We start from the raw sequence: 26,884 nt of genomic DNA, 5'->3' as shown, positions 1-26,884 counted from the left end.
ATTCCCGCATTTCAATACCTATATTTACACCAAAAGTTCATTATTTAAATCAAGAATTGTTAAAAAATACTTAATTTCATTTAAGACAAAATCTTTCAGTAATCCCTTGTTATCCATTCTGTTAATAGAACGACCCGATTGTAACCGGGAACATTTTTATCAAATGACGTCACAATCACGCGGGGAAAAATCAACTACGTTAAATCACCTTTAAACGTAAATTGGAAACACTTATTGCAACAATACATTTAACATATTATATAAATATCATATGGCAGCATGTGTGACATTGATATTATCAAACCGAGAGCAGAATGTCACCTGAGGCGTAAGCCGAAGATGTTGCATTCATCGGATGATAACCGCAATTGTCGAAAAGCAATAGATGAATGGAAGTTGAGGTGTAAAAATGAATAAATAAGTAGTATACATAGGAATGTGGCCATTCGTGAGTGCGCAATTCTAGTTTAAGATGTTACGTTAACTATGTTTAGTAGAGAATCTTACTTCAATCACTGGGAAGCGGTCAATTAATTTACAACATGTTATTCCCATCGTGATAATGATTTATTGCATAGTCGCTTCGTATACATATTTTTTGAACATGTTATATATACATGTTCCGTTCTGATCTGTTCTGCCCTGTTCTGTTCATATTGAAATATAGCAATATGCGTCTAGCGATTCACGCATCCTTTTCTATATTGTCATGATTATGTATTGATCCTACAAAACTCTCAATTATTTAGAATCGTGTTTTTAAGGCATCACTTGCGAAATAATGAAGCCAGCAATTGTTATGTACAATTGCATTTAAATTACGTTACTATTTTCCTCGGAGAACGCACTTCCTTCGAAAAACATTTTTGTTATGCAGCGCGTTGAACGAAATGATAAGAAAATCGTTTAAAAACGTTTGATAAAGCAGAACCGATATTATTTATAGAACAACTCATGGTTGATTATTGCCCCAGTGGAAGGAATAAATTTATTTTCACTGGTGGCAATTATCAACCAAAATCCATGGTCAACCATGTATTATCCTGTATAATACATATGTTTTGTCATTTGTCAATGATTTCAAATGGATTTAAACATTATTTTGCGGAATAATGAAGAATATGTCATATGATTAGCATGTAGTCTGAAAGTTTTAAAAATGAGAAATAACAAAATCGTTTTGAATGGCATAGCTGTTAATAATAACGAGTGACTGAAAATCAAAATAGCAAACTTTTTTGTCAGAATAAGCCTGCAATATTTTCATTCTTCAAATATGTCCATGTTTTACATCGGCCGATATTAATGTTTATTTCAATAGATGAGCACAGCTAGGAACGATCAAGCTTAGGATCTATTTGTAAGTACATTTATTTAAAGGAATCAATTTTAAACAGTTGCACATACTATTTATTAATACACTGATAAAAGTTCATTGGGGATTTTTTTCAAAATCTACAAACACAATTCTTGTTCGCAACATCATAAAATAAATAATATAGAATCATTTGTTTATAAAAGGAATTTATATAAGATTATTTTGCATCCATATAAGATTCTTTTGCAAGAGAATCATAGATTGTTTAAAATTTATATTGACATATTTTACCTTTGTGGACACTTTCTATGTGAGTTGAAACTTAAATGTTGACCCAGATTGCTATTCAAATAACATAGGCAGAGAAAATGGAAATTCTTGTTCATCTTTGACCTGACAGTCTTCTTCCAACAGAAAATTATATTGATTGCAAATCCAGCAACAAAAGACATGATTTCATTTTCATAAGATGAACACCTCGAAATTGTCAACACGTTTGCAATACTGTGAAAAGAAGACAGTGATAGGTCTTAGTTGCCTTTTTAAACATACCCGAGTGGTAAGCCGATAAACAATTATTCAACCACGAAAATACAACCAGGAAGTAAATATCTCACGATGACTCGCAAATTTATGTACAGTGTCGCAATACTTTAGTCGCCGTGCTACATTGAATGGAAAAGGAATGTTGAACGATTTGGAATAATGTCTAAGCGCAAATAATATGATTACTGTCTACTTTTGGTATCGTGTGATATGATATCAAAACTGTGTCTAAAAGTCTAAAATGGGAATTGTAAGTTCAATAGACGTAGGTGGAAATGATAAATGTCTAAACGAACTATCATTGGATGATATTATAGATGAAGTTGAGGGTATTTCGGGACTGTTACTAGTTGTTGCCCATAGCATTAAACGGCCCAAGCAGGGAGGAAAAACAACCGACAGTGTTGCCGCTAAAAACGTGCTAGAGGAATTGTTAAGGAATGCGTTTGACAAACTCACTTGTTACTACACAATTGATGTCTACGTAAGTATTACAACTCTTATTTTTAAATAATAATCAACTGACTAATATAAAAGTTTACAGGACTCCGATGCCTTACTATTAATTTTTTTTTGCTTTATTTAAAGTGGTTGAATGTGAAAAGAAATAATTATTCAAGCATGCTGTTTTACATTGAAAGATTGAAAAATCGAGCAAATGGCCCCTGAGTTAAGTTTAAATGAAGAGCAAAAACATTTTTATCTGCATTATAGGTCATTTATTTAATATGTTGGTAGCCAATAAGCAATTCGCTTTGAAATGATACCTCAATTAGTTTAGTTCGCCAGTCGTCAATATTTTGCTTTACGGACAACAGCATATTAAAGCGAAAATCTCATTTGTACATCGGGTACCTTATGTAGAAATCAAGTTGTTCAAGGTTTAAAACTTGACAAATTGATTTTATCTTAAAATCATATATATATTTTATATAAACTTCAATTTCCTAAGCGCTTTATAATTTTATATGAAATGTGCATATACATGTACAATTAAAATGAAGAGGTTACAAAAGTATAGACTTTGGCCTTACTATCACTTTGTCAAATAAACAAAATTAGTAGTGTTTTTTTATATTCATTTTTTCAGACGACATGTCAAGAGTTGAGTGACAAAAAGTCCCCTCTCTTGGGCAGTTCAAACACCACTGAGGAAGAAAGTCATATTCTGGCGAAAATCGGTCTTTCAGATACCATTACCAAAAGTTTGCTTGAAACACTGAAGCAGGTTAAAAACTTACCTGCTGTAGATATTAAACATTTACGAAAACAGGTGGAGAAATATTCCACGGGCCATTCAAAAGGCAATTCCAGTCAAACGCCATTGTCGAGAGAAAACAGCAAGACTAATTCTGATGAACAACAAAACCTTCGCTCTGAGAGAGGAAAAGATCACGATGAAAAGAAGAACCATGAAGTCGGAAAAGACCAAGACACTACAGAGACAGACAATACTAGAAAGCGTCCGGTAAGAGACAAATCTGGCAATTATTTAGAAACAGATGAAACAAAAAACATTACGGTCGGAAACTGTTACGATTTAACGCATGCAGATGTTGGTGACATAAAAACAACCCCGAAGAAAAAAGACAAGACAAGGGAAATTGGACGTTTACAGCTTGACATACAAAAGCTGAAAATTGATATCGACGTTTTGAAAAAAGATAATAATGAGCTTAAGATGGATTTAAAGCGAATCAGCGAAAATAACACTCACGACGTCGTCCAACTAAACACGCACATCAAAACAAAGCAAAATGAGATTCAGAGTCTTAAGGAAGAAAATGCAAGTCTTGTGTTGAGGTAAAACTTGTTTATGACATAAATAAACAAGACAATACAATTTGATTTTCATTTTAAATTATTAAATTATTTATTGATTAATTGTTTAAGTTTATTAATATTTTAAATGAGAATCTTATTTTGATTGAAGTTCAATATGTAAGTTATTTATCAATGTTAAGTACTCACTCTTTATTAACTAATCCTACTTGGTTTGTACTAAAACGCGTCAAGTGCACAAAACATAGCTCAGAATGTACCATTAATCTGTTTCATTTCACAAAATACTTAAACGCTTTACGGGGAACAGTCGAAATATAACGAGCGTTATTGGTTGATTGCGTCGTCACACAATATAGGAACTGACTGGACTTACAGTTGCACAGATCGGTTCGGAGATATCAGTCGGTTTAAAGGTCAAACTGAAAGTTCAACACGTATAAACGTTTAAACGATCGTCCATTCAATCAATGATATAATGCCGAATTGTCCGCATTTGGGAAATATTAAATTGTATAAACAGGTTTAGAATAATTGTTTTATTCAAAGCTCTTTAAGGTTAATTTTAAATCGGAATAACATTTTATCTTTAACTTTGTAGCAGAAGTTATATTGCATTCATGAGTAAGTTACCTTCATGAGTAATTTATATCATTTCTTGCGTATGACAATTGTTTCTTAGATTGAGCAAACTTGCTGGAGAAAAGCTGACAAAGGATAATCCAAACATAACGGACCTTAGTGACCCGAACCGTCCAACTAAACTGGGAGAGATATACAGCGAGTTGTACGACAATCAATGGACAGATGCTTTTGAGGGCCTTACTCAAGCCGGTTACCAGGAGACGGAGGCCATCGAAGCCTTGAACATCACATTGAAGGTAGGAAATTACCTCAACATTTGGCCGGTTTTGAGTTGCTCTGCTGTTATAGGATGTTTTATTTGATACTATAGTTTCGATCATACATTGAGAAGTAATGGTGGCGTAACTACCACACGCTTAATAAAATACACACATCGAGCCAAGCTTTGTGAAGAATCGTTGCAACAATACAAACTTATCCGAGGTAATGCACCCTTCACAAGATCGGCCTCTTTTAACCAAGACTGATCCCTTTTCCTTTTATCTTTAAAGTTGTTTTACGTTTAAGATGGCATTCAAAATATTAACACAATCAATCGTTTAGGTTTAAATTGTTCTACTCGACTTTAACACTGCACGGGAAAAACAGTGGGAATACAAATGCTAAGATGCAAACAGTGTAGCGTGTTGCTGACTTTTACAAACTAGCTTATCTTTATTAAGTCCAATTTTGTTCTGTTTCTTTTTTATAGCATGCATACAAGTTTTGTGCGGAGAAAGCGAGTGAGATGCTGACGAAGACTGAAGATGTCGCTATGCAAATCTTTGAGGCATGCACGAAGTCTCAGGTATAGGAAATTGTCTGTAGAATTATTCAATGTTCCAATTGCATTTATAAATCTAATGTGTTTGCGTGTTGTCCTTCATGTGTGCTCAATCTTAAAATGATGACTCTCTAGAAAATTAAAACAAACATTATATTACGTTGTCCCTTGCTTTACAGGTACTTGTTTGGCAGTCAATGGAGTTACCTAAGTCCGTTAGTATTGACTACTAATATATTCATCTGGCTTCAATTATACTTCCTTTTCATGCAATTTAAACCTTCTGAGTGTTGAATGTCTGGGCCAAGCCTAAGTCATGATCTGATAATGTGGTTAACATTGGCCAAAGAAACATTTGAACAATTTATGATTAAATCAAGACAGACTATTAGTCTTGATATTTCCTTGGGGCCTTAGTGCACAGACAGGATGCATTTTATATCACTGGTTAGAAATACTTTCGTTCTTCAAGTCAACAATAGTATAGCACTGTTGTGTATCGGCGCCATCTTATCAACGCCTGTATCGTACTTTCTTGTTTTTGAATTACCATTTTCGAGAATTCATTCGATCTATTACGAATATGAGAGCTTTAGTAATCATTCAAGGCAAAGTTTATTTGATTTTAAAATATGTTTATTTTTTTTAGGAATAAAACACTCGCTAAAATTGAACTGCAATTCTCGACTTCTTGGCTTGTTCCTCAATTGTAATTGTATTATGGATATGTGTTGTCGTAAGCTCATTAATAAAATGGCACAATAGTCCTTACCTTTCGATTATAATATGTTAAGGTGTGTGTGTGTGTTTCCTTTAACAGACAGACAATGAAAGTGGACAGTATTCCCACAGTATGCGTGATGAACAATTCATAGAGAGACATTGGAAGCCTAAACAACTCCCTGTAGGTGATCGTACCGGTGAGGGACGAGCACCAAATAGAGATAAGGTAAAACGTCGTGAATAGTTTACTCGCATAATTTAAATTATTTTTTACTTTTAAAAGAATGATTACTGGCATTATTTAAATTATTTTTTACTTTTAAAAGAATGACTAGTTATAGACAATTACTCTAATTGTTGGGAAATGTAAAGTACATGGACTCTCAGATTTTAGATGAATACCTTCCTCCTTCTTGAGTTACTCTACTTATTTGCGAAACTTGATGTATAATATTCCCAATTATAGTTTTCCTTGATCAGAAAGCAAACATATTGCAACTGGTTTCAGAAGGTTTATTTTAAACACTTCATTGAATGCTTGCGTGTTCGTATTTTCTGATGTTCTGTTATTAGAACATGTACGCCAAACATTAGCTACATGCTTCTATAATGTCTTAATTACAGGTGGTAGTAAAGCCTGCGAAGATGGAGAGTGAACTGGTGAAATTGCGGAAGGAGGTCTCCTTGTCCATGGTCCCAGTTGTGCAGCAGGTTGGCATTTCAAAAAATAACGCATTCTTAAATGTAGGCAAAGATTCAGAAAGCATCTTCAAGTTAGTAAAAACATCAATTTAATATAAAAGGTTGATTTATAAAGAAACGTTAAATAACGCTGTTTTGACTGCAAACAAATGCAAATAAGCGAGATAAAGGTCCAAATAATTAAGGCATATGCATATATTTGGTGACAAGTCGGAGGTTATTGAAAATATTTTTGTTAAAAAATAGAAAAGTTGATTTTTTACTAAGAAGCTTAATAAATAAGGCCCCTGATGATAAATAATAAAATTTAAAAAAGGAGATGTTGCAAAAGTAACAAGTCAGGAATATAGCCAATTTATAAAAACACTGCGCTGTTACACAGTCACAAGAAAGAAGGGACATAACTTTAACGGGAAATAGTCCCGATTGTCTATCTCTTTATATATTATAAACCCAGATTTTATCATTTAAAGTCGGTCCGTCTCGTTATCACGGTTTTGGCTATGAGAGGGGATTCTTTGCAAATCGTGCCCATCTTCATGAATATTGGTGAGTCGTGTGTGATGCTATTATATCGTGAATCCCAACAAAAGTTTTGAACTGTTCAAAATCGATGTGGTGCAACAATGTTTTTTCTACAACGTAGAGCAATCTTGTTGCCAATCTCAAACGTGAACATTCGAACAGCTATCTTATAGTCAGGCGGTCGTGGTATTCGTGGCTGATCGTCGCTCTTTTCTATGACTCAGTACGACTGACCATGAATTACCGACGTTATCGTGCGACTTGTTACGAAAACGGTACAGTTTTCGGCACATTCTAAGATTCATCGGGATTATGTACGATCGATCAGGACTATATGATTGATGGCAAAGACTGTACGGAACAGTATTTTGACGACAGTTCTAGGAATGCACCACAATTGCCTAAGACAATTCCACGACTATACTCAGAGCCATTCAACGAGTACATTCCATGAATCACTAAGACTCATAATTATTAACATGGCTACTGTTAATCGGGATAAATCGTAGACTTAACCGTGAGAGTGAAAGTCGCGCATAAGCGACTATCTTGACTATTATTAAAAGCAACTCTAAAAATTGTTCCACTACGATATTAATTATCTGCCGAAAAAGGCGCAATGCCAAATCGTCCATGTCTTAAAGTTAAACAAATTAACATGACGCGTGTCTGTGATATTATATGTTAATAAATATGTGATTAGATATCGGCCCTGTTATTTGTCCGATGGCAGTCGTATTGGCACGCATTTTTATGCGAATCTATATCATTTTAGCCCTATTTAATTAGCCGATCAAACTCTTTAAAATGCGGGCTTTATATCTATATCATTTTTCGCCCCGGGGCCGCTAACTGATATAGATATTGGCACTGTTATAGAGGAGGCGTTTGTATCATTGGACGAGGCAAATGCTGTGTTTAAAGGCTTATAATTAATAGTTATTTAATAATATTTAAAATTTATAATGATACTCATTACATAACAGTTATAATAATGATATTGTAGGCTTACTTCTGGGGAAAATGGAACGAAACATGCATCGAACCGCTGGAGCCTTTCATCCAGAAATGTTTGTTCCTGTGTTGGATGATGGTCGTTCAAAGTCCTCCGATGGTTTTTGACAAGAACACCGAAGAAGGCACACGGTTTGAGAGCGCATTATACAAGCAGTACACAAAAAGTGGAGACGTATTTGAGTATGTGGTCTGGCCTGCGCTTCTTCTGCATGAAGACGGTCCTGTACTTTGCAAAGGTGTTGCGCAACCGAAAAAGGCAAAGGAATAGTCACAAAGATCATATTTTGTCTGAACTTTACATTTTTTGTTCTTCTTTCAATTTGAATATGCGTATCAACATGAGTTTTCCAGTCGGTACAATACCAGTTGAACATTTAGCGCTTTTAAATCTTTAAACTAAGTACTACAAAAAGGGAGTGATGTATTTAGAACTGCTCCATGCACAATAAAAAACAAATTATGCAGCTTCGAACATTTACATTTACTGTATGATATAGGTGCCTTTATTTCTCTTTTGATTAAATCATGTATGTTATGTCTGAGTAGAGAACATCACAATTAACCCACTGTGTGTAGTCAGTTGATAATACAATGGATTATATTCCGTCGATATATACTAGAACATAATTTAATAGAACATAATCCAATGGATTAATTGAACATCTCTTACAATCAGCTTCCGACAAAACTTATTACAATGAACATTCATGCTTCCATTTGAGTCATGTTAATTATTTGCTATTTGTTTTTTTATGTTACATTTTCATGACGTCGTGTATAAATTAATACTACAAGTGTACACTTTCTTGGGTGGGTCTCGTCCTTATATGTGTGGAATCAATCATATATACGTCTGTTCATATGGATATTGTAAATACAATATAAAGTTATAGTAGGTACTAGTAATAATCAGCATGCACTTTCTAAATAAATATAATAAAGAAAACAAATATTTATTGTTTTGCTTGTAAGGAGCATCTAAATGAAACAAAAATGAGGAAAGTGTCACAGTCCAATAACATTAATATGAATTAGTATAATGTACATACGGTGTTTTTAAAACATAAACTACTTGCAATACCGCATACTCGAAATGCGTGTGCCCGACGTTGTATTTTTATGACGTCACGGTGTACATTAGCTAGTTAAATCAAGATGGAGGTTCACTGGATAAATCAGGTATTTGATAAGATTATTTCGATAAAAACATTTTATCAAACTATCACTGCATTTACAATGTGTTATCTGATCATGTTTATGAATACACTATTCCTATCATAGTTGAGTGGGGTTTCTATGTTTGTTTTATGTCAGAAAGGTACATGTCTTACAAGGCAATAAGTAAGTTACGTTCGGATAGGTTGTAATGATATTTTAACATACGATCAGTACTTATTGCACGGTAAGCTGGACAATATTGCACGAAACAGTTACTACACCAAACCGTAATTATTAAAATAACACATAATTCGCCTTCGCTGTGTATAATTTTTATAAATCGGGTTTTGGGTGAAGTAGCCAGTCCGGATAAGATGGGGCATCTCGGGGTTTAAGTTAGATTATTGTTAGACAAAACACGACTAGCCTGAGGGTCCTTTTCCTAGATATAATTGGCTGTTATAATCAGAAACTATGCAATAAGGTTAATTATTTTCCTTTTTGTCTCAACAGTTCAATCTCAAGCCAATCGTTGAATGATGTTGGGAAGTTCTACTCTATGTACATTTACATATGCAAATATGTTTATTTTTGTAATCAAAAACTGTTTATGTTTATCCCAGATCTCTACTCCTGTAATAATATTTACATGTTTATATTGTTGTTACATTTTGTAACTCTTATTATACTTACATTTAATACCATAACGAATAAAGTATACACATAAAACATGTTTTGTTAACAAATGTCCCAAGAGATTATGCATAAAAGTACTCTAAGATGTAGCCAAACTATACCCTAAAACGATGCAAAGCGCATCCTCATCACGAATTCCAGTATGTCATGAATTGTATTTTTATTGTATTATGCCTGAACTTACGTAACGTGACGTCGCGACGTTAGGACTTGACGTCGACGTCCCTTCCGTTGTATTGTATATATGAAAAAAGGATCGAACCTGACACGACGTGTTATTTCTTACTCCGTCTTACAGAGACATTTTGATGCCACGACAAAGCAAACATGCAACTAACTAAGCTACTTAAATGCGAGGGGAAATGTCGTCGATAAACCTTTGAGTTTGAGGAGGAATTACCTCATTTCGAGCACATCAAACTGCTGGAAATTCTAGCGGAGAAGGCGGACACCATCAACATAATTATCACAAACTGCATCACCTTTCGCTGCCGAACAAAATTTCTGGGACTGCTACGAGTCAGCACTGCATTCGAACCACACCCTGTCTGATGTTCAAAAGTTCAGCTATCTGCGATCATTGTCACATGGAAGCGATGCCTCAAGTATTGATGGTTTCCCATAAACACTTAAAAATTACGCAAAGGCCGTCGATCTACTGAACGAACGATTAGTCAGACGCATTAGATCATAATCACGTATATGCAGTCCTGGCTTGAACTGTCACGCCCGGAGAATACTACGCACAGCATACAGACCTTCCGTGATAAAATGGAAACAAACATCAGAGGCATCGAGTCCTTAGACCAGTCACAAGAATCATAAGGCGACTTGTTAGTCTGAGATGTAGTATAGCCCGTGACCTGCCGTAGACGATACCGGAAGTTAGATTGAAGCCATTGGAACGGAGATCAATGTGTAACAGGAAGGATAAATCCCAGTGCTCCAAGAACATCACATCGCAACAGCATTATTCCTCGCCGGAAATGGCAGAACGAAACAAGTTACAAATTATCTTAGTCGAGTGGCATATGCTTTCTGCAAAGCAGGTCACAAATCGTCTGATTGTGGAAGTCTAGCCAAAATTGGAGCGAGAATTGAATGCGTGAAACATAGATAATTGTGTTTCAGTTGCTTATCAGACAACCATTAAGTATCCGTCTGCAAGTCAAATTTGAGGTGTCGCAATTGTCAGCGAAGACATCTCTGTATGCGAACAGCAGAAGACAATATGCACACTAGGGAGCGCTGTTTATTATATAGACGGGAATTGAGACAATCCACTTGGTTTCATTCGGCAATATCACACAGAACGTTCGTCAAATGGCAACAGCGACAGTGAATCTACTAGATAGACATGAGAAAATCAATGTTTTGATATTCAGAACTATTGCAGTGCCGTTATCAAACATCCAAAAGGAAGTGACGTCATTGAATTATCCATGGGAACTTAAGTTGGCACAACCAGTGACTGAAAGTATTGACATCTTATTACTGATTGGTGCGGATTCATACTGGAAAATAGTGCTGAATCATGTCGTCAGGGGCAACGGACCTACCGCCGTGAAGTCGTAAATTGGATATCTGCTTTGCGATCCTTTACCAGCCAAAACATAACAACCATCCGCTCACTACATGTTGATTGTCATCACATCCGCCGACGACCCTGGACTTTGAGCTCTTTTGGAAGCTGGAGTTCATCGTAATTAAACCAAGTAGACGATACTTTCGGTTCCGTTAACCTGAAGGCTTACGTGGTTGCTAACGTATCATACGACGAGGGTCGCTTCATCGCCAAGCTTCCATGGAAAGATGACCATCTGCCGTTGCCGACCAATTATGACGTTAGCGTGAGACGTTCAGAACACTTGATCAGGCGGTTGCGAAAAGAACCATTCATGTTGCAGAAATACAGTGAAATTATCCGTGAACAACGAGGTCCGGGATTAATTGAAGAGGTGGACAATAACTTTAGAAACGATCATCCCATTCACAATATTCCCCACCATGGAGTAAAAAAGACTCAATCACCACCCCAGTACGTATTGTGTACGATTGCAGCTGCCGTCAATCGGCTGCTAAAGCCTAGCTTAAATGACCGTCCACTAATTCACGTCACTTTCGAAAAGGTCGAAACCATCGCACTTGATGTACTGAAGACGACTTACAAAGTTGCCTTATTATTAAGATATTTAACTTCAAGAACCCCGTGCGAGTAACTTCACGAGGCGAGGAAAGATCCAGAAAAGGTTAATTGACATTTTCCGCCTACGATGGAAGACTGAATATTTAACCGCTTGAATGGAGCGCCACCGTGTTTCTGGCAAAGACCAACAGACGATCAAGGTTGTTGACAAAGTATCGGTCCATAAGTCCTCATCGAAACTAGCAGTGGTGGAGGGGACCATTACCGGAAACGATTGGTTGGTTCGTGCAGCGCGAATTCGGACACAAAACAGACATTTCACTACCCGCCCTATCGTAAAGCTGCATCCTCTAGATGTGCTGTGTGACAGTGCAAGAGTTTAATATTATTCGCCGCACCGGAGTGTCATGAATTGTATTTGTATTGTATTACGCGCAAACATTGGTAACGTGACGTCGCGACGTCAGGACTTAACGTCAAGGTCATATCCGTTGTATTGTACATATGATAGTTGTGTAAAAGGCTCGAACCTGTCATGTGTTATTTCTTACTACGTCTTACAAAACATCCCCCATACCCTCTTAGGTCGTCTCTTTCTGCATTTACGTTGACCTTACAACCCTTGAAATGCCGATGACGGTTTCTGTTAATAAATCAGGGATGACATTATTTCGTAGATAACACATGATTATCGCATGTATACTTATGAATTATTGCATACACAATCTACTCATTATCAGATAAAAGAAGTATTTAACTACGCAAATACAACAAGGAAGTAAATAACTCAAGGAAAACCGCAGCGACATGTACAGTTTCAATAAACTTAAGTCGAAGTACTAGCTGAAGGGCAAAGAGAAAGTTGAACGGTCTGAATGATGTCTAAGTGATATCTTAATGAAAATGTAAAGGGTAACATTCTTTTTTGACATTTTATAATCGCCAAAACTACTGTCTAAGATTAAAATGGGAAATACAAGTTCATTACCAGAAGGCCGAACCGGTAAAGATCAAAGGGAATTAGTGCCATTGGATACCATAATAAAAGAAGTTGATGAAGTTTCGAGTACGTTTCTAGTTATTACTCAAGGTATGCAACAGAATCAGCAACAAGGCACAGAAACCAGTAATGAAGCCGCTAAAGAACTACTTGAGGAATTGTTGAGAAATGCATTTGAAAAACTGAAATGCTACTTCAAATCACATGATGAATATGTAAGTTTAATATACCTTCAGAAAATAATTTGTTTGTATAAGCCTTAATATATAGCTTGAATCGTATTGAGCTTATTTTGAGCTTAAGTTGTTGAATAATGAAATGTTTGTGTTCATTTGTTATTTATTATAAATAAGTACTGCTTAACAATCTTTGTTAGGTCTCGTTCTATTGTTTGCATTTCGAACTTATTACACATAGAACAGGCTTAAAATAGCTTTCTTGTTTAAGCTCATCTCATCAGTGTGAACTATAAGGGTCGGTCTTCGATCGGCGTCCGTCTGTCCTTACGTCCGTTAATAATTGCTAAAATGACATTTTATCTTAAACCATGAGGCCAAAATCAATGAAACTTCACAGGAAGCTTTCTATGGTGACTTTCTACAAAAATGCAATAAAATGTTTTAATTGACATACAACAACAACATCAAAATGGCCGACTTCCTGTTTGGCTTTAAAAAGTATCTACTCTGACATTAAACAGTCAAATTTATTGAAACTTCACATGATGCTTTTTTTGGTGTTCGTCTGAAAATATATAACAAGGCGTTTTGATTTACAGCTACTACAAATATATCTGAATTATCCTTTTTATCTAGCTTGATACAAGCTAGAGCAAAGACATAAAATAAACTTCAAGACATCTCGACTGGGTGGAAAAATAATGTAAACTGTTTTGCTGTCAAATAAAAAAAGTGTTATACATATTTTTAAAGTATCGTCTATTTTTGAAACAAGATAATACATACTTTATAAATACAATTCTTTATATTAATCACTTTATGAGACAATTATTGTTCTATGTACAGACTGATAGATAAAAGTTATTATCAATTCCTCTTAAAGCTGCACTATCACAGATATACAGTTTTGACAACTTTTTTATTTCTTGTCTTGGAACGAGCCATTTTTTGCGAAAATGCATGGAAACAAGTTATGAAAGACTGCTGCCAAAAAATTAGATCGCAGATTTTTACATTTAAGTTCAAAAATTGATGTTTTATACATTTTTCTTTAACCGTTAGTAACGGTTTAAGCCATAAAACATTATTTTTTGAACAGAAATATGAAAATCTGCAATCTGATCTTTTGTCAGCAGTCTTTATCATTGGTTTGCAGATATTTACGCCAAAATTTGTTGTTTCCAAGACAAAAAAAGTTGTAAAAACAGTATATCTGTGAGAGCGCAGATTTAAGTTCGTAGTTGATTATTCCAATATTGAATTTACAGCGGTTAACAAGTTGGCGGGAATTTTTCATCTCTATAGTTAAGCGATTGTTAAGAAATGAATACCGGTCTTTGATAAGTTGTCAAAATCGATACAATCGTTACATAGACATGGGAAGGAAGTTCAAACTATAGGTAAACCAAACTATATTTAATGAGTCACAAACTAACAGCTTTCTAGGAATGTTTAAACATACGTCAACTTATATCGTCAAAGAATAAGTAAACGAAAGTAATCGATCAAAATGGTTGGGGGCAAGCATTCGTGATCTATCACGTTCTTGTCGACATCCCTTAAGATTTGTTCAGGGGAAACACTGATAATATGAATGTTGAAATTTGGTATGTAATGGTATACAAGGTGCGCGATGCAGGGCCATTTTCGCCCTGTTGTCTTTTTTTGGGTTTAGTCTACCACAGGTGTGTGTTTAAATTTAAGAAAACGTGTCACTAACATGCATTTGCTAATATGCGCATTTTTCTCAATATTAATGTGTATGTTCCCTAAAACTGACACACACCATATTTGGCTTTTATCTATTAGAACGTATCCCGTATAACTTATTACTGAAAAGATGGCCTCATATCCTCAATAGTATCCTTTCATGTTCATTTTTCAATGTGTTAACATCAACCAATCAAATCGTATATTTAAACTACGCACACAAGAACGACGCACAGACAAAAAAATATTTGAAATGTTGAAACTGACTATTTCAGGGGCTATACACATTGACAATCTCATCGGTTGAAAATTACGATGTTGGCGTACTTTCTTTATCTGAATAGCGAGATATGTTTTATTTTAGCCGTCGTTGTCGACTACGGATGCCAAAGGTACTGATCTCTTAGACGCAGTATGTACAATGAGAAAAGAAGGACAAAAGGACTTGATGAACAGCATTGCTGTTTTTAAGGACGGAATAAGAAAACAACAAGAAGCGCAAACAGTCGTTGAAGGCAAAAAAAGCATAACTAAAAGCTTAAGAGGTCAGGTTGTTGCAGGCGAAAACCAACCTGATAGCAGGGATCCTATGACAGCATTGTCAAAACACAACAGCAAAAGTTACCAAGAAACAATGTCTGAGGAGAAGAAAGATCAAGTCGAAAAGGAAACCGTAACTGTCAGAGCAGAACCAGATATTCGTGCTGTATCAGAGGCGAGTACTAAGCGTCAATTCAAAGATAAATTTGGCAATAACGTAGAAATAGCTGATTTGGTAAACAGCAAAAAGGGGGCCGACAGCGGATCAGATAGAGACGAGTCTGCAAATCACTCCTTCAGTGATGATACCCAAGTCAATCAAACATTTATTAAAAAAAGTTTCAAAGGCACAATGCAGGGTCCATCCCTTTATCACCAAGACACAAATAGCACTGGCAATAATTCAGTAAAACATATCACTGGTGAACCTAACGTAGCAGCTGAAAGTATCCATGGAACGGAAACAGATGAAGATGAAAATAAAGGGCAGTGCCAGACTGGTGACATACCCACTTCATCATTGACAACAAACACTGAAGACTGGACGCATGTAGATGCTGGTGAATGTGATACAACGCAAACAATATCCCCGACGACAATAGAACCTACAAAGGAAATTGAACGTTTACAGGGGGAGATACAATTGCTAAAGGGTGAAGTTGAGGCTTTGAAAAAGGAAACCACAATACATTTGGAGCGGATTCAGGAAATTAACAGTCACTCGGCAAACGAAATCGCTAATCGTAATACGGACATACAAACAAAGCAAAGGGAAATTCTGAGTCTCAAAGATGAAAACGGAAAACTTTTGTTGAGGTAACTGATTTATGACATAAAAAAGCGAAAGTACAATATTATTTCATTTTAAATTTTGACATCGAGTTTAATTTATTGTCGAAGTGGATAAGAAATTGTCATCACTTGTATTTAAAGTGAGAATCTGATACGGGAATAAATTTTATATTCATAAAAGTAATTGAATATGTAAGTTAGTTTTCCGTGAAAGGTACTAAATTTTTATTTGGTTTTGAAAAATAATACGCGTTATGTACACAAAGCATATACCCGACAGTAATTTATCTCCGTTTAACGGACATGTCACAGTTTACGGAAAACAGTCGAAAGATAACGAGCGTTATCCAAGTCATATCGAGTCGCCACATAAAAGGTTCTTAATGGACTGATATCTGGACAAAAAGATCGGTTATACAGTAAATTCGAACGAACAATACTTACCAACGACTCATTTGCTCTTACATTTTATTTTACGATTTCTTTACATAAGTACAATATACATTTATAGAACTTATCTATTGATACTTATAACTTATAAATTGTAACTTTAGTTCTGTAGTAGAAGTTGTATTTGCTACGTTGTTTCTTCATATCATTTGTTGCTTATGACGATTGTTTCTTAGATTGAGTAAACTCGCTGGAGAAAAACTGACAAAGGACAATCCAAACATAACGGACCTTAGCGATCTGAACCGTCCCACGAAACTTGGAGAGATATTCAGCGAGTTGTATGATAATGAATGGACAGATGCTTTTGAGGGCCTTACTCAAGCCGGATACCTGGAGGTGGAGGCTATCAGAGCCTTGAACATTACATTAAAGGTAGGAATCCTCATCAGCATCTTGTCTGGTTTTGGAATACTCTGATGTTATTGTGGTATTCATTGCATGCGAAAGTACCGCTTGAAACAGGACAGTATAAAAGCATACATCGAGCAACACATTCAGTGCAACAACACAAGCTGAAGCGATGTAATGCACACTCAGCTTAATCAGCACCCTTTTTACCAAGGCTGCTCCCTTTTCCTTCCCTCTTTAAAATTGTTAAACGCAAAGGATGTCATTCATCAATTTTACACAACCAATTGTCGGCTTTCAATTGTTCTATTTGAGTTCAGACGATTCCCACTGGTAACGATATATTTCCCTTGGGCCTCAAATTAACCCTGTAACACTGCACCGGATCAGTGTAATGTTTGGCTTACCAATATACCCTATCACACATATTTATTACTAGTTTGTGATGTGTCTCATTTTAGAATGTGTACAAATTTTGTGCGAAGAATGCAGCTGATATGATAAAGACGACTGAACATGTTGCTGTGAAACTCTTTGAGGAATGCAATAAGTCTCAGGTAAATACATATTTTGTGTAAAGCTCCTTAGTAGTCTCATTTTCTATATTTCAAATACGTTTTTTAGTTGTCCTACATGTAGCATCATCTTAATATTATGACTCCCTAGAAATTTAAAGCAAACACTTTATCAAGTTGCCTCCTGTTTTACAGATAAGCGTACGGCAGTCAATGGCGATTCCAGTGACCGTAAGTATTGAACACTTATCATCAATCTGGATTCAACTAATTCTCAAGCATGCAATTCAAAACTACCGGGAGTTCAGTGTCCGCGCAAAGCTTTAACAACTATCTCATTATGAAGATTCCTATGCCGAGTAAACTTTGGAACAAGTGTTAATTTAATCAAGACTGATAGCTGAAGTAATAAACGTATTTTAGCTGATAGGTTCCAACCCTTGCAAATTTCATCTGCAAGATCCTTCAGCACGATCAATGTTGATTTTTAGTAAAAAAGGATGATGTTTCTTAAGAGTAAAACACAAGTGTTCAGGTTTGAGGTCAACGGTTTGGCCGAATAATAGGTCGTCTTAAAGCCAAATTATAGCTCCTGTTTCTGTTTTGTGTCTGGATATTAATAACCCAAAATATGTGTAAATGCCCAAAACAAATCCTAAGGATATCTGCGCCTTTAAGAGTAATACATGCAATCAGTCTCTCACCCATTACGCGATAATGGCAAACTATCTTCCTTGACTAATGTGGTGTTGCACTTTTATTTCACGACGTTAAAGGGAAATTGTCCATTGGCGTCGGATCCGGTGAATGTATTAGTATTGTTAAGTTGTGTGCCGTTGTGCACTGGTTTGAACTACTCTGGGGTTTGGGTAATGTACACCAGTGTATAACACTGTAAAACAGAACCCTTTATTTAATGTTACTCCGGGAAGACGGGTTCTATTTGTTTGAGTCAGAGGATTTTACCTGCGATTGACAGTCCAGTGTTTTACAACTAGACAATGGATCCGCCACTTGATCAGTGTTATAATTGGAACACTTCATCTGGGGTGGTCCATCATTCGAGATTCATTAGAGTATGTTGTATTGCTCAAAATTTTGTTAATTTTGCTTCCTTATTTAAAAGAAATTTAAAATGTTTATGAGCCTCTTATCAACACAAGTATCGTACAATCGCCTTTTCGAATTATTATTTCCGAGTAGTTATACGATCTGTTTCGAAATATGAGCTTTAATGATAAGTTTAAGCAAAGTTTAGTTAATTTTGCAAGTAAATTTTCAGTTTTATATTTGAATAATAACCTCGCTAAATCTTTAACTGCAGTTCTTTATTATATTATATTTGGTACTATGATCGTTGGTAAGATAGCCTAATTGTCCTTACATTTCAATTTTAAAAAGCGTTTGTGTTTCCTTTTTCAGACAAACGATGAAAGTAAACAGTTTTACCGCAGTATGCTTGAGGAACAATTCATAGAGAGATATTGGAAGCCTAAACAATCTTCTGCAAGTGTTAATACCGGGGTACCACAAACATCCAATAGAGAAACGGTAGAATTGCATGCAAGTTTAATTGCATAATTGAATTTAGTTTTGTTTTTTAAGTATGACTAGTTAAAGTCATTTGAGATTAATATTTTTCCATTTAACTTATGAATGGTTGAAATGTGTACAAAACAAGGCCTGTAAGCTTATAATTGAATACATGTCTTCTTCTTCTTCTTCTTCTTCTTCTTCTTCTTCTTCTTCTTCTTTGCGAATCTTATTGCGTAATATTCTCAATGGCAAATGTTAGTTTGTCTCCATCAGGAAGCAAACTTACTGAAATTAGATTCACACTATAAGAGGATTTGCATACTCCATGGAGTTGTATTGCATGAACGCTTGCATATTCGTATTCTCTGATACTCTGTAATTATAACATTTTCGTCAAATGTTCGAAACATGCTTTATTATGAGTTACAGGCGGTAGTAAAGCCGGCAAAGATGGAGAGTGAACTGGTGAAGTTACGGAAGGAAGTCTCCTTGTCCATGGTCCCAGTTGTGCAACAGGTTGGTATTTTAGAAATAAACGCATTTAAGAATTACGTTAAGATCTGGGGCCGGAAAAAAATCAACTTAATAAATAAACGTTTTTTTTTATATTCTAAAGAAACGTAAATATGTTTTTCATCAAACATATGCAAATAAGGAAGAAAAAAGTCCAAATAATAAAGTTATAATAATACATTTGATGAAAAATAGATAGTATTTAAAAAAAAAGTCTTTGTTAAATAACGAAAGTTCCACTAAGTTGACAATTTTCGCTAAAAAGGGTTTATGAATATGGAACCTGATGGTAAATGATAAAGTAACACAACCACACATGGAGATGTAGCAAAAGTCAAAATTGTCAATAACAAGCCAGAAATTAACTCCATTTAAAAAAACGCAGCGCTGCATCACAGTCACAAGAAAGAAGGGACATAACTTCAACGGGAAAAAGTCGTCGCTTAAAGCATATTGTACCTCTTTATCTATGCTAACCTTGATTTAAACATTTAAAGTCTGGCTCTCACAATCACGGTTATGACTACGAGTGGTGATTCTTTGAAAATCGTGAATGCATTCGTAGCTCATCTTCATGAATCCTAGTGTGCCTTTGTCGATGCTTTTGAATCTCGAATCCCCACGGCAGTGTACTTTTAAACCATATTGCAATCTAAGTGCATTCATCAATTGGGCACATTCGAACAGCCATCCTATATGCAGGCGTTCGTGATTATTCGTGAGAAATCACGGCTATTCGTCGTTTTTTTCTATGACCATCCAGTACGACTGGCCAAGAATTGCCGACGTTATAGTTCGACCTATACGGTACGGTTTTTGACGTTATCTACGAATGAATCGGGATTACGTACGATCGTTCACGACTTTACAATTGATGGCGAATCCAGTATGGTTTTTGACAATACTACTACGAATGCATCCGAGTGCCTACATTAGTTCCACGATTATGCTCGGAGCAATTCAAACACACGTTTCATAATTCATTACAGTCACTAGGAATGAATCGTAGCCTTAACCGTGATAGTAAAAGCCAGGCTTATTATCATGACAATTATTAAAACCAACCCCACAATTTAAACTTGTATTTTGTACCACTATTAATTAACCACTGACGAAAACGTAATACTGAAACGGTTAGATTATCAAGATAAAAAGATAAAATAAAGTTTCTGTGATTTGATTAACTATTCATAATGATAATTATTATAGATAGATAGATAGATTGATAGATAGATTTATTCGTGCATATATATATATATATATATGTCATAGTAACAAACCAAATATCTCATAAAGTTATATCACAGACTGATTAACAAAGTATAAGGGATTATATGACTTTTATAATCATATGTATGCTGTAGGCTTACTTACGGGGAAAATGGGATGAAACATGCATAGAACCACTGAAGCCTTACATCAAGAAATGTTTGTTCCTGTGCTGGATGATGGTCGTTCAAAGTCCTCCGATGGTTTTCGACAAGAACACCGCAGAGGGCACGCGGTTTGAGAGCGCATTATACAAGCAGTACACAAAATCTGGAGAAGTATTGGAGTTTATGGTCTGGCCTGCGCTTCTTCTGCATGAGAACGGTCCTATAGTTTGCAAAGGTGTTGCGCAACCGAAAAAGGCAAAGGAATAGTCGCTAAGATCATATTGAGATAAGCGTTTGTCTGAACTGTGAATTTCTTATTGTTATTCTTTTATTATAAATATGCATATATTAACATTGTTTTTCGAGTCGGTAAAATACTTGTTGAACCTTTTAGCTTGATAAGGTCATTGAAATAGTTTCTACAAAAAGAGACTTAGCATCAAATGACATGTGTATATCAAATGTCACTATGGGCTGGCAATGTTGAAAAAAAGTATTTTCGTGCCATATTTTTTAATTTCTTTGCTTTAAGTATTTTTTTCTTTTTGTCTTTATTTAACCATATTCTTTTGATTTTTGGAGTGTTATGCACCTTGTTTTTTCTTGTTGTTGCTTTTTTTGTATGGAGAAACAGAATGTCGATAATGTTGAGTGATTTATTAAAACTGCTCCATGCCTTTTCAAAACCTGTATCACGAATTATGAAGCTTCAAGCAGTATCGTTCAATGTATGATATTGATGCCTTATTATTATTTTCTCTTTTAGTTAAAAAGGGTAGTTTGTTACGAGTAAAACATCCTAATTTACCCGACGCGTGTTGTCAATTGATCAGGAGTTGGATTATATTCCGTCGATGGTTAATAGAACACAATCCAGTGGATTTTATGTGCATCTCTACTTATTAACATTCAACAAGACTAATGACAAGGTAGAACGGTACTCCTGTTCGCGTCGTTCTATGTATATGCATTTTGTTTTCATGTTACATGTTTATGGCGTTATATAAAGTTTCTTACACTTTTTTAGTCTGGGTCTATATCTTTTTTGTGTGAAATCAATGATATATAAATATGTGTGAAATCAATGATATGTATGGGTGAAATCAATTATATATATATATATATATATATGTGAAATCAATAATATATGTGCTAAATCAATGATATATGTGTGTCAAATCAATGATAATTATAAATGTATGAAATCAATTATATATATGTATCTTTATCAGAATATTATAATCGACTCATTGTTTACTTTTAAGCTTTTGTTAGGTACTAATAGCAGTTACTAGTAATAGTCAGAATGCACTTTCTTAATAAATATAATCATTAACACATATAGTTATTGTTTACTCTTCAGCAGCATCGTAATGCTACATCAATAAAGAATGCCGCAAAACCAAATAGATTAAAATATATTAGTATAACGTACATCATGACTTTTTCAAAAATAAGCACAACAAACTTGCAATACCGCATACCTCTACGCGTGTGTCCGACGTTACGCCATTATGACGTCACAGTGTACGCATTCGGAGCTCTTCGGCCATTTTCATCGAAAACAACCTCGGATGTATTTGGACGGTTTACATATTCAACAAGCGGTACGTTTAAGGCCGCTGCAAGAAGATCGCGTAGTAATTTTATTTAGCAGTTTAACTTTATGACTTAAGTCTTGGGAATCTTAATTATGTTTGCAATAATACACTTCACTGGCAATCAATTTAAACTTAGATCAATAAATACAACTCTAAAACACTAAATTTAATTAATGATATAATTCCAAAAATTTACGAACAACTTCAACTGATGTACCGGCATACATCCGAGGTTGTTTTCGATAAAACTGGCCGATGAGTTCCGAATGCAGTGTACCTTATGTCACAGTCATTGACAACGCGGCACCGTTGGCTAGTTGTGCCGAGAAAGAGGCTCACTGGATAAATCAGGTATTTAATTAGATATTTTCGACCGAAACAAACACTCACTGCTTTTACGTTATGTAATCTGATTATGTCAAGAAGCAATTTGGGATGAACACATCATGTGTGTGTGTTTTTTTGTTTGGTTTATGTCAGAACTGTAACCTGTCTTACAAGAGAATAAGTAACGTTCAGAAAGTTTATGTCGATATTTTAATATACGCACAGTACTTCTTACACGGTAAGCTTGACAATATAACTCCAAACAGTAACTACACCTAACCTTAGTTATTAAAATAACACTCCATTTGCATTTGAGTAAAGAGTGCAGCAACATGGGCCGGGTCCATGAAATGGCGTAAGACGGGGTGTATTTTCGGGGCGCAACTTTGGACGAACGCTCTTTCTTCCAGAACGGATAATACAACACATATACAAACACACAAAGTTTAAGTAGTACAGTAGAGAGCATCATACAACAAAACGCAAAAGAAAACAATAATGAGACAGTCAGTTATTATACTTAGCAGTAAGATCAATCAAGACTACGCAATTCCAGTTCAAGTTGTAATGCACCAGTCCATTGTAACCACGACCCCCCCCCCCCCCCCCGTCCCTCCGGGGTCCAGGAGTATACCGGGGATAGACGGAGAAATGGGCCGTGGTTTTACCTTCCAGATGGCCCCGCAGTCCCGGGTGAATGCGGTGGTTTTGTCTTGGCGCCAAATATAGCGGGAAAGGGGCCTTACCTAGGGTCTCTGTGGTGCGGGAGCGTTTGGCGGTGATTTTACCATCAGTTCGTCCCCGCAGGGCGGAGATTTTACCCGGGCTTGGCTGGACCGAAAGTCAAAGTCCCCGCTATTCCCCGGACCTGGGGCCGTGGTTACAATTGACTGGTGCATAACGTCGACTCTTTATTTGGTGGAGAATCCAAGTTCAATCACCAGGTAACGTTTAATTAATTTATGGCATGTCATTCCCCCCGCTAAAGTGAATTATTTTATAGTCCCTTCGTATGAATAAGTTATTATTCATGTTGTACATATTTCTAGTCTGATCAGTGCATATTAAAAGATAACAATACACGTCTAGCGATCCACCAATCCCATTCTTTACCATCATGATTATTTAATTATGCCACTGAAATATCCCATTATTTAGAATTGAGTTTTGTTGAAGTGGAAAAAGAAGCAATGTGTTGTATAATAGAAATACACGAAGAATTTATGAGTTGTAATTGTCAATTGACATCATCTTTTTCTAACAGAGCAACAAATAGCATGTAACTAGGATCTATTATTCTAGATATATAATTCTGAGGTTTTACCACACATTATAGAAACACAAACAGGGTGAATACATCCACAATATGTAACTTGGAATATTTACTGGAGTGAGTGAAACTAAAGAAAAGCTTTATTGTGTTAAAAAAGTTAGCGATCGTTCGATTAATTAAGAAGAAATCTTATGGCCGCTTGATCGAAGTAAAAATATTCTTTCTGGTGCTCGTTATTCTAAATATCCAGGGATATTAACTAAAGAAAAGCTTTAATGGTGTTAAAAAGGCTAAGTTAGCAATCGTTCGATTAATTAAGAAGAAATGTAATGGCCGCCCGATCGAAGTAACAAGAATCTTTCTGGTGCTCGTTATTCTCAATATCCAGGGTTTGATATCCGTTGATTGATTATTGTTGTCGCCCGGTTACTAAACGTTAAGAAGTGTTACATGTGGTTTATCGTGTCTTTAATGGGTGCTTCAGTGATAAGGCATTTGTAAAGGGGTTAAAGTTATGTCAGAGAGAATAGTTATTATTGATTTATTACAGTTTTGAATACTACTAATTCGAAAGGTACTGGACATGTTTGTTGTGTTCACGTATTAGTTTTTGCTGTTATATTCCTGTAGTTAGTTGGTTTTTGTTTGTATTGTACGCTTCATGTTAAACAGACCAACATGGTGCACTGTCAGAATGTAACCCTAATTCGAGTTTGGTTCTTTAACCTGCACCAATGTATAGCACTGTCACACGGGACCCCATTTAATGTCCCTCCACGGAAGACGACTAGTTTTGTTTTAGTGGTGCGGCTGGGAATCGAACCAGCTACCCTGGATTGACAGTCAAGTATGTTATCACTAGACGACGGACTCACCAGAAGGTGCAAGATTACCGTTACTATTTATAGTGCATGTAATGCACCCGTCAATTGTAACCACGCTCCCCCACCCCCAGGTCCGGGGAATAGCGGGGATTTTGAACTTTGATTTTCGGTCCAGCCAAGCCCGGGAAATATCCCCGCCCTGCGGCGATAAACTGCTGGTAAAATCCCCGCCAAATGCCCCCGCACCCCAGGAACCCTAGGTAAGGCCCATGACCCGCTAATTTTGGCGCGAAGACAAAACCACCACATTCACCCGGCACTGCGGGGCCACCTGGAAGGTAAAAACACGGTATACCCCCGGACACACCCATTCACCCTATCGGCTGTGTTAAATCCGTGTGTGATTACAAGTTAACGACCAGTTGACCAATCAGGAAGTGTGAAAAGAGGGTTCTTAGAGTAATCATTTTCAAAACTGTTTTCTACTTTCAACTGTTAAATTTGTATTTTAGAACATTTATCAAGTCAAATTCTAGCAGTTCAGAATGCAAAAGCCGAAACGAAAAACAAAACAAAAATAAATTCACATGAATCACAGAAAACAAATAACATCACTTTAACGCATAATTACGTTTTCTCAAAGTTTATTATAAAAGTTAAAACAATATTCTACTTGTTAATATTAGATATTAAAATGACAAAACAAAGTATTAAACTATGTTGTGTGTAAAGCATGACACTGTTGTGTATGTAATATATCGAATACGAAATTTAAAGAAACAAAATACAAATATTACAAAAAATTATTTTGCTATTTTGGACTTGTTAAAGGTATTGAAGAAATAATCAAAATTTACATGATAAAGTCTCATGCAGAAATGTGTGCTTGGTATAATATTGGCACACATAGAAAAAGAAATTTAAAAAGTAAACTCCCAACGTGGGGCTCGAACCCACGACCCCGAGATTAAGAGTCTCGTGCTCTACCGACTGAGCTAGCCGGGAATTATATAATAAGCGTCAAAAAATGCTGTGTATAAACAAATAATGACGAATATAAGGATAAGGGGGTATACACAGACAATGGAAGAGGAATGAATCTTAAGAATTAACGCCCTTTGGACAACTATCTATAGAGAAGGTATTTCTTTAAACGTATTGATTTGATATATAATAAAGATAAACATCGCAATCCTTATCATCATCAGCAGCATTATCAGCAGCAGCAGCAGCAGCAGAAGAATAAGAGAAGCAGCAAAAGCAGCTGTATTATTGTGATCATTGTCAATACTCTAATCTCATTCATTCATTCATTCATTCATTCATTCATTCATTCATTCATTCATTCATTCATTCATTCATTCATTCATTCATTCATTCATTCATTCATTCATTCATTCATCCATCCATCCATTCATTCATTCATTCATTCATTCATTCATTCATTCATTCATTCATTTATTCATTCATTCATTTAGTCATTCAGTCATTCAGTCATTCAGTCAGTCATTCATTTAGTCAGTCATTCAGTCATTCAGTCATCTATTCATTAATTTGGATTACTTTAAATCAAGGGGCCTTCTCTCCTTCCTTTATGGAATGGTGCATTATAAGGTTTTGAAACAGCAAAAGAAAATAATCTTACAGTAAAAGAAATGAGGGGACAAAATTTATTTCCAAACAAAACAAATCACAATTTATTGATCAATATTGTACCTGCCACAGCAGGTTTTGTCATTTAACAGATCCGTTTAAAGTTTCAATGAATACCGAAAACTACTATCTTTTTCATTTAATTATCAACAGCAACATTCATTTCAATAAACCCTTTCATTGAAAATATAGAGCGGCGCTTTACTTCATGGTCGATAAACGC

At 35.6% G+C, this 26,884-nt stretch overlaps 2 protein-coding genes and 1 non-coding gene across 4 annotated transcripts; 2 read left to right on the top strand and 1 right to left on the bottom strand.

The window, feature by feature from the left end:
* The first annotated feature begins 1,947 nt into the window (after positions 1 to 1,947).
* Positions 1,948 to 9,889, top strand: LOC128226589 (putative leucine-rich repeat-containing protein DDB_G0290503). 2 transcript variants are annotated; one of them, XM_052936541.1, is made up of 8 exons: positions 1,949 to 2,348; positions 2,955 to 3,667; positions 4,329 to 4,527; positions 4,983 to 5,078; positions 5,234 to 5,269; positions 5,875 to 6,003; positions 6,402 to 6,488; positions 8,011 to 9,889. In XM_052936541.1, exons 1-8 carry the CDS (start codon positions 2,106 to 2,108, stop codon positions 8,287 to 8,289), a joined length of 1,782 nt encoding a protein of 593 aa, XP_052792501.1. In that variant the 5' UTR covers positions 1,949 to 2,105; the 3' UTR covers positions 8,290 to 9,889. The 2 variants fall into 2 exon arrangements, with proteins under 2 accessions (XP_052792502.1, XP_052792501.1); XM_052936542.1 differs by lacking the exon at positions 5,234 to 5,269 and having other exon boundaries at positions 1,948 to 2,348.
* A 2,948-nt stretch (positions 9,890 to 12,837) lies between these two features.
* Positions 12,838 to 22,315, top strand: LOC128228262 (uncharacterized). The gene is made up of 8 exons (XM_052939457.1): positions 12,838 to 13,236; positions 15,275 to 16,266; positions 16,869 to 17,067; positions 17,505 to 17,600; positions 17,754 to 17,789; positions 18,981 to 19,109; positions 19,524 to 19,610; positions 20,972 to 22,315. The coding sequence occupies exons 1-8, from the start codon at positions 12,988 to 12,990 to the stop codon at positions 21,248 to 21,250; spliced, it is 2,067 nt and encodes a 688-aa protein (XP_052795417.1). The 5' UTR covers positions 12,838 to 12,987; the 3' UTR covers positions 21,251 to 22,315.
* Positions 22,316 to 25,940: 3,625 nt separating this feature from the next.
* Trnak-cuu (transfer RNA lysine (anticodon CUU)) lies at positions 25,941 to 26,013 on the bottom strand. Its single transcript has one exon. It is a non-coding gene; the product is annotated as a tRNA-Lys (tRNA).
* Positions 26,014 to 26,884: the final 871 nt, after the last annotated feature.

This window comes from Mya arenaria, chromosome 3, assembly GCF_026914265.1.
Source record: "Mya arenaria isolate MELC-2E11 chromosome 3, ASM2691426v1".
NCBI classification, from domain to species: domain Eukaryota; kingdom Metazoa; phylum Mollusca; class Bivalvia; order Myida; family Myidae; genus Mya; species Mya arenaria.
This window is presented reverse-complemented; position numbering and strand designations above follow the sequence as displayed.

Excerpts from the sequence above, each read along its gene's own strand:
- LOC128226589 (XM_052936541.1), top strand. The coding sequence starts at position 2,106 with ATGGGAATTGTAAGTTCAATAGACGTAGGTGGAAATGATAAATGTCTA. Across the intron at positions 4,528-4,982 it reads CCTTGAACATCACATTGAAG|CATGCATACAAGTTTTGTGC; the intron begins GTAGGAAATTAC and ends TCTTTTTTATAG. Across the intron at positions 6,489-8,010 it reads TGGTCCCAGTTGTGCAGCAG|GCTTACTTCTGGGGAAAATG; the intron begins GTTGGCATTTCA and ends ATGATATTGTAG.
- LOC128228262 (XM_052939457.1), top strand. The coding sequence starts at position 12,988 with ATGGGAAATACAAGTTCATTACCAGAAGGCCGAACCGGTAAAGATCAA. Across the intron at positions 17,068-17,504 it reads CCTTGAACATTACATTAAAG|AATGTGTACAAATTTTGTGC; the intron begins GTAGGAATCCTC and ends GTCTCATTTTAG. Across the intron at positions 19,611-20,971 it reads TGGTCCCAGTTGTGCAACAG|GCTTACTTACGGGGAAAATG; the intron begins GTTGGTATTTTA and ends TGTATGCTGTAG.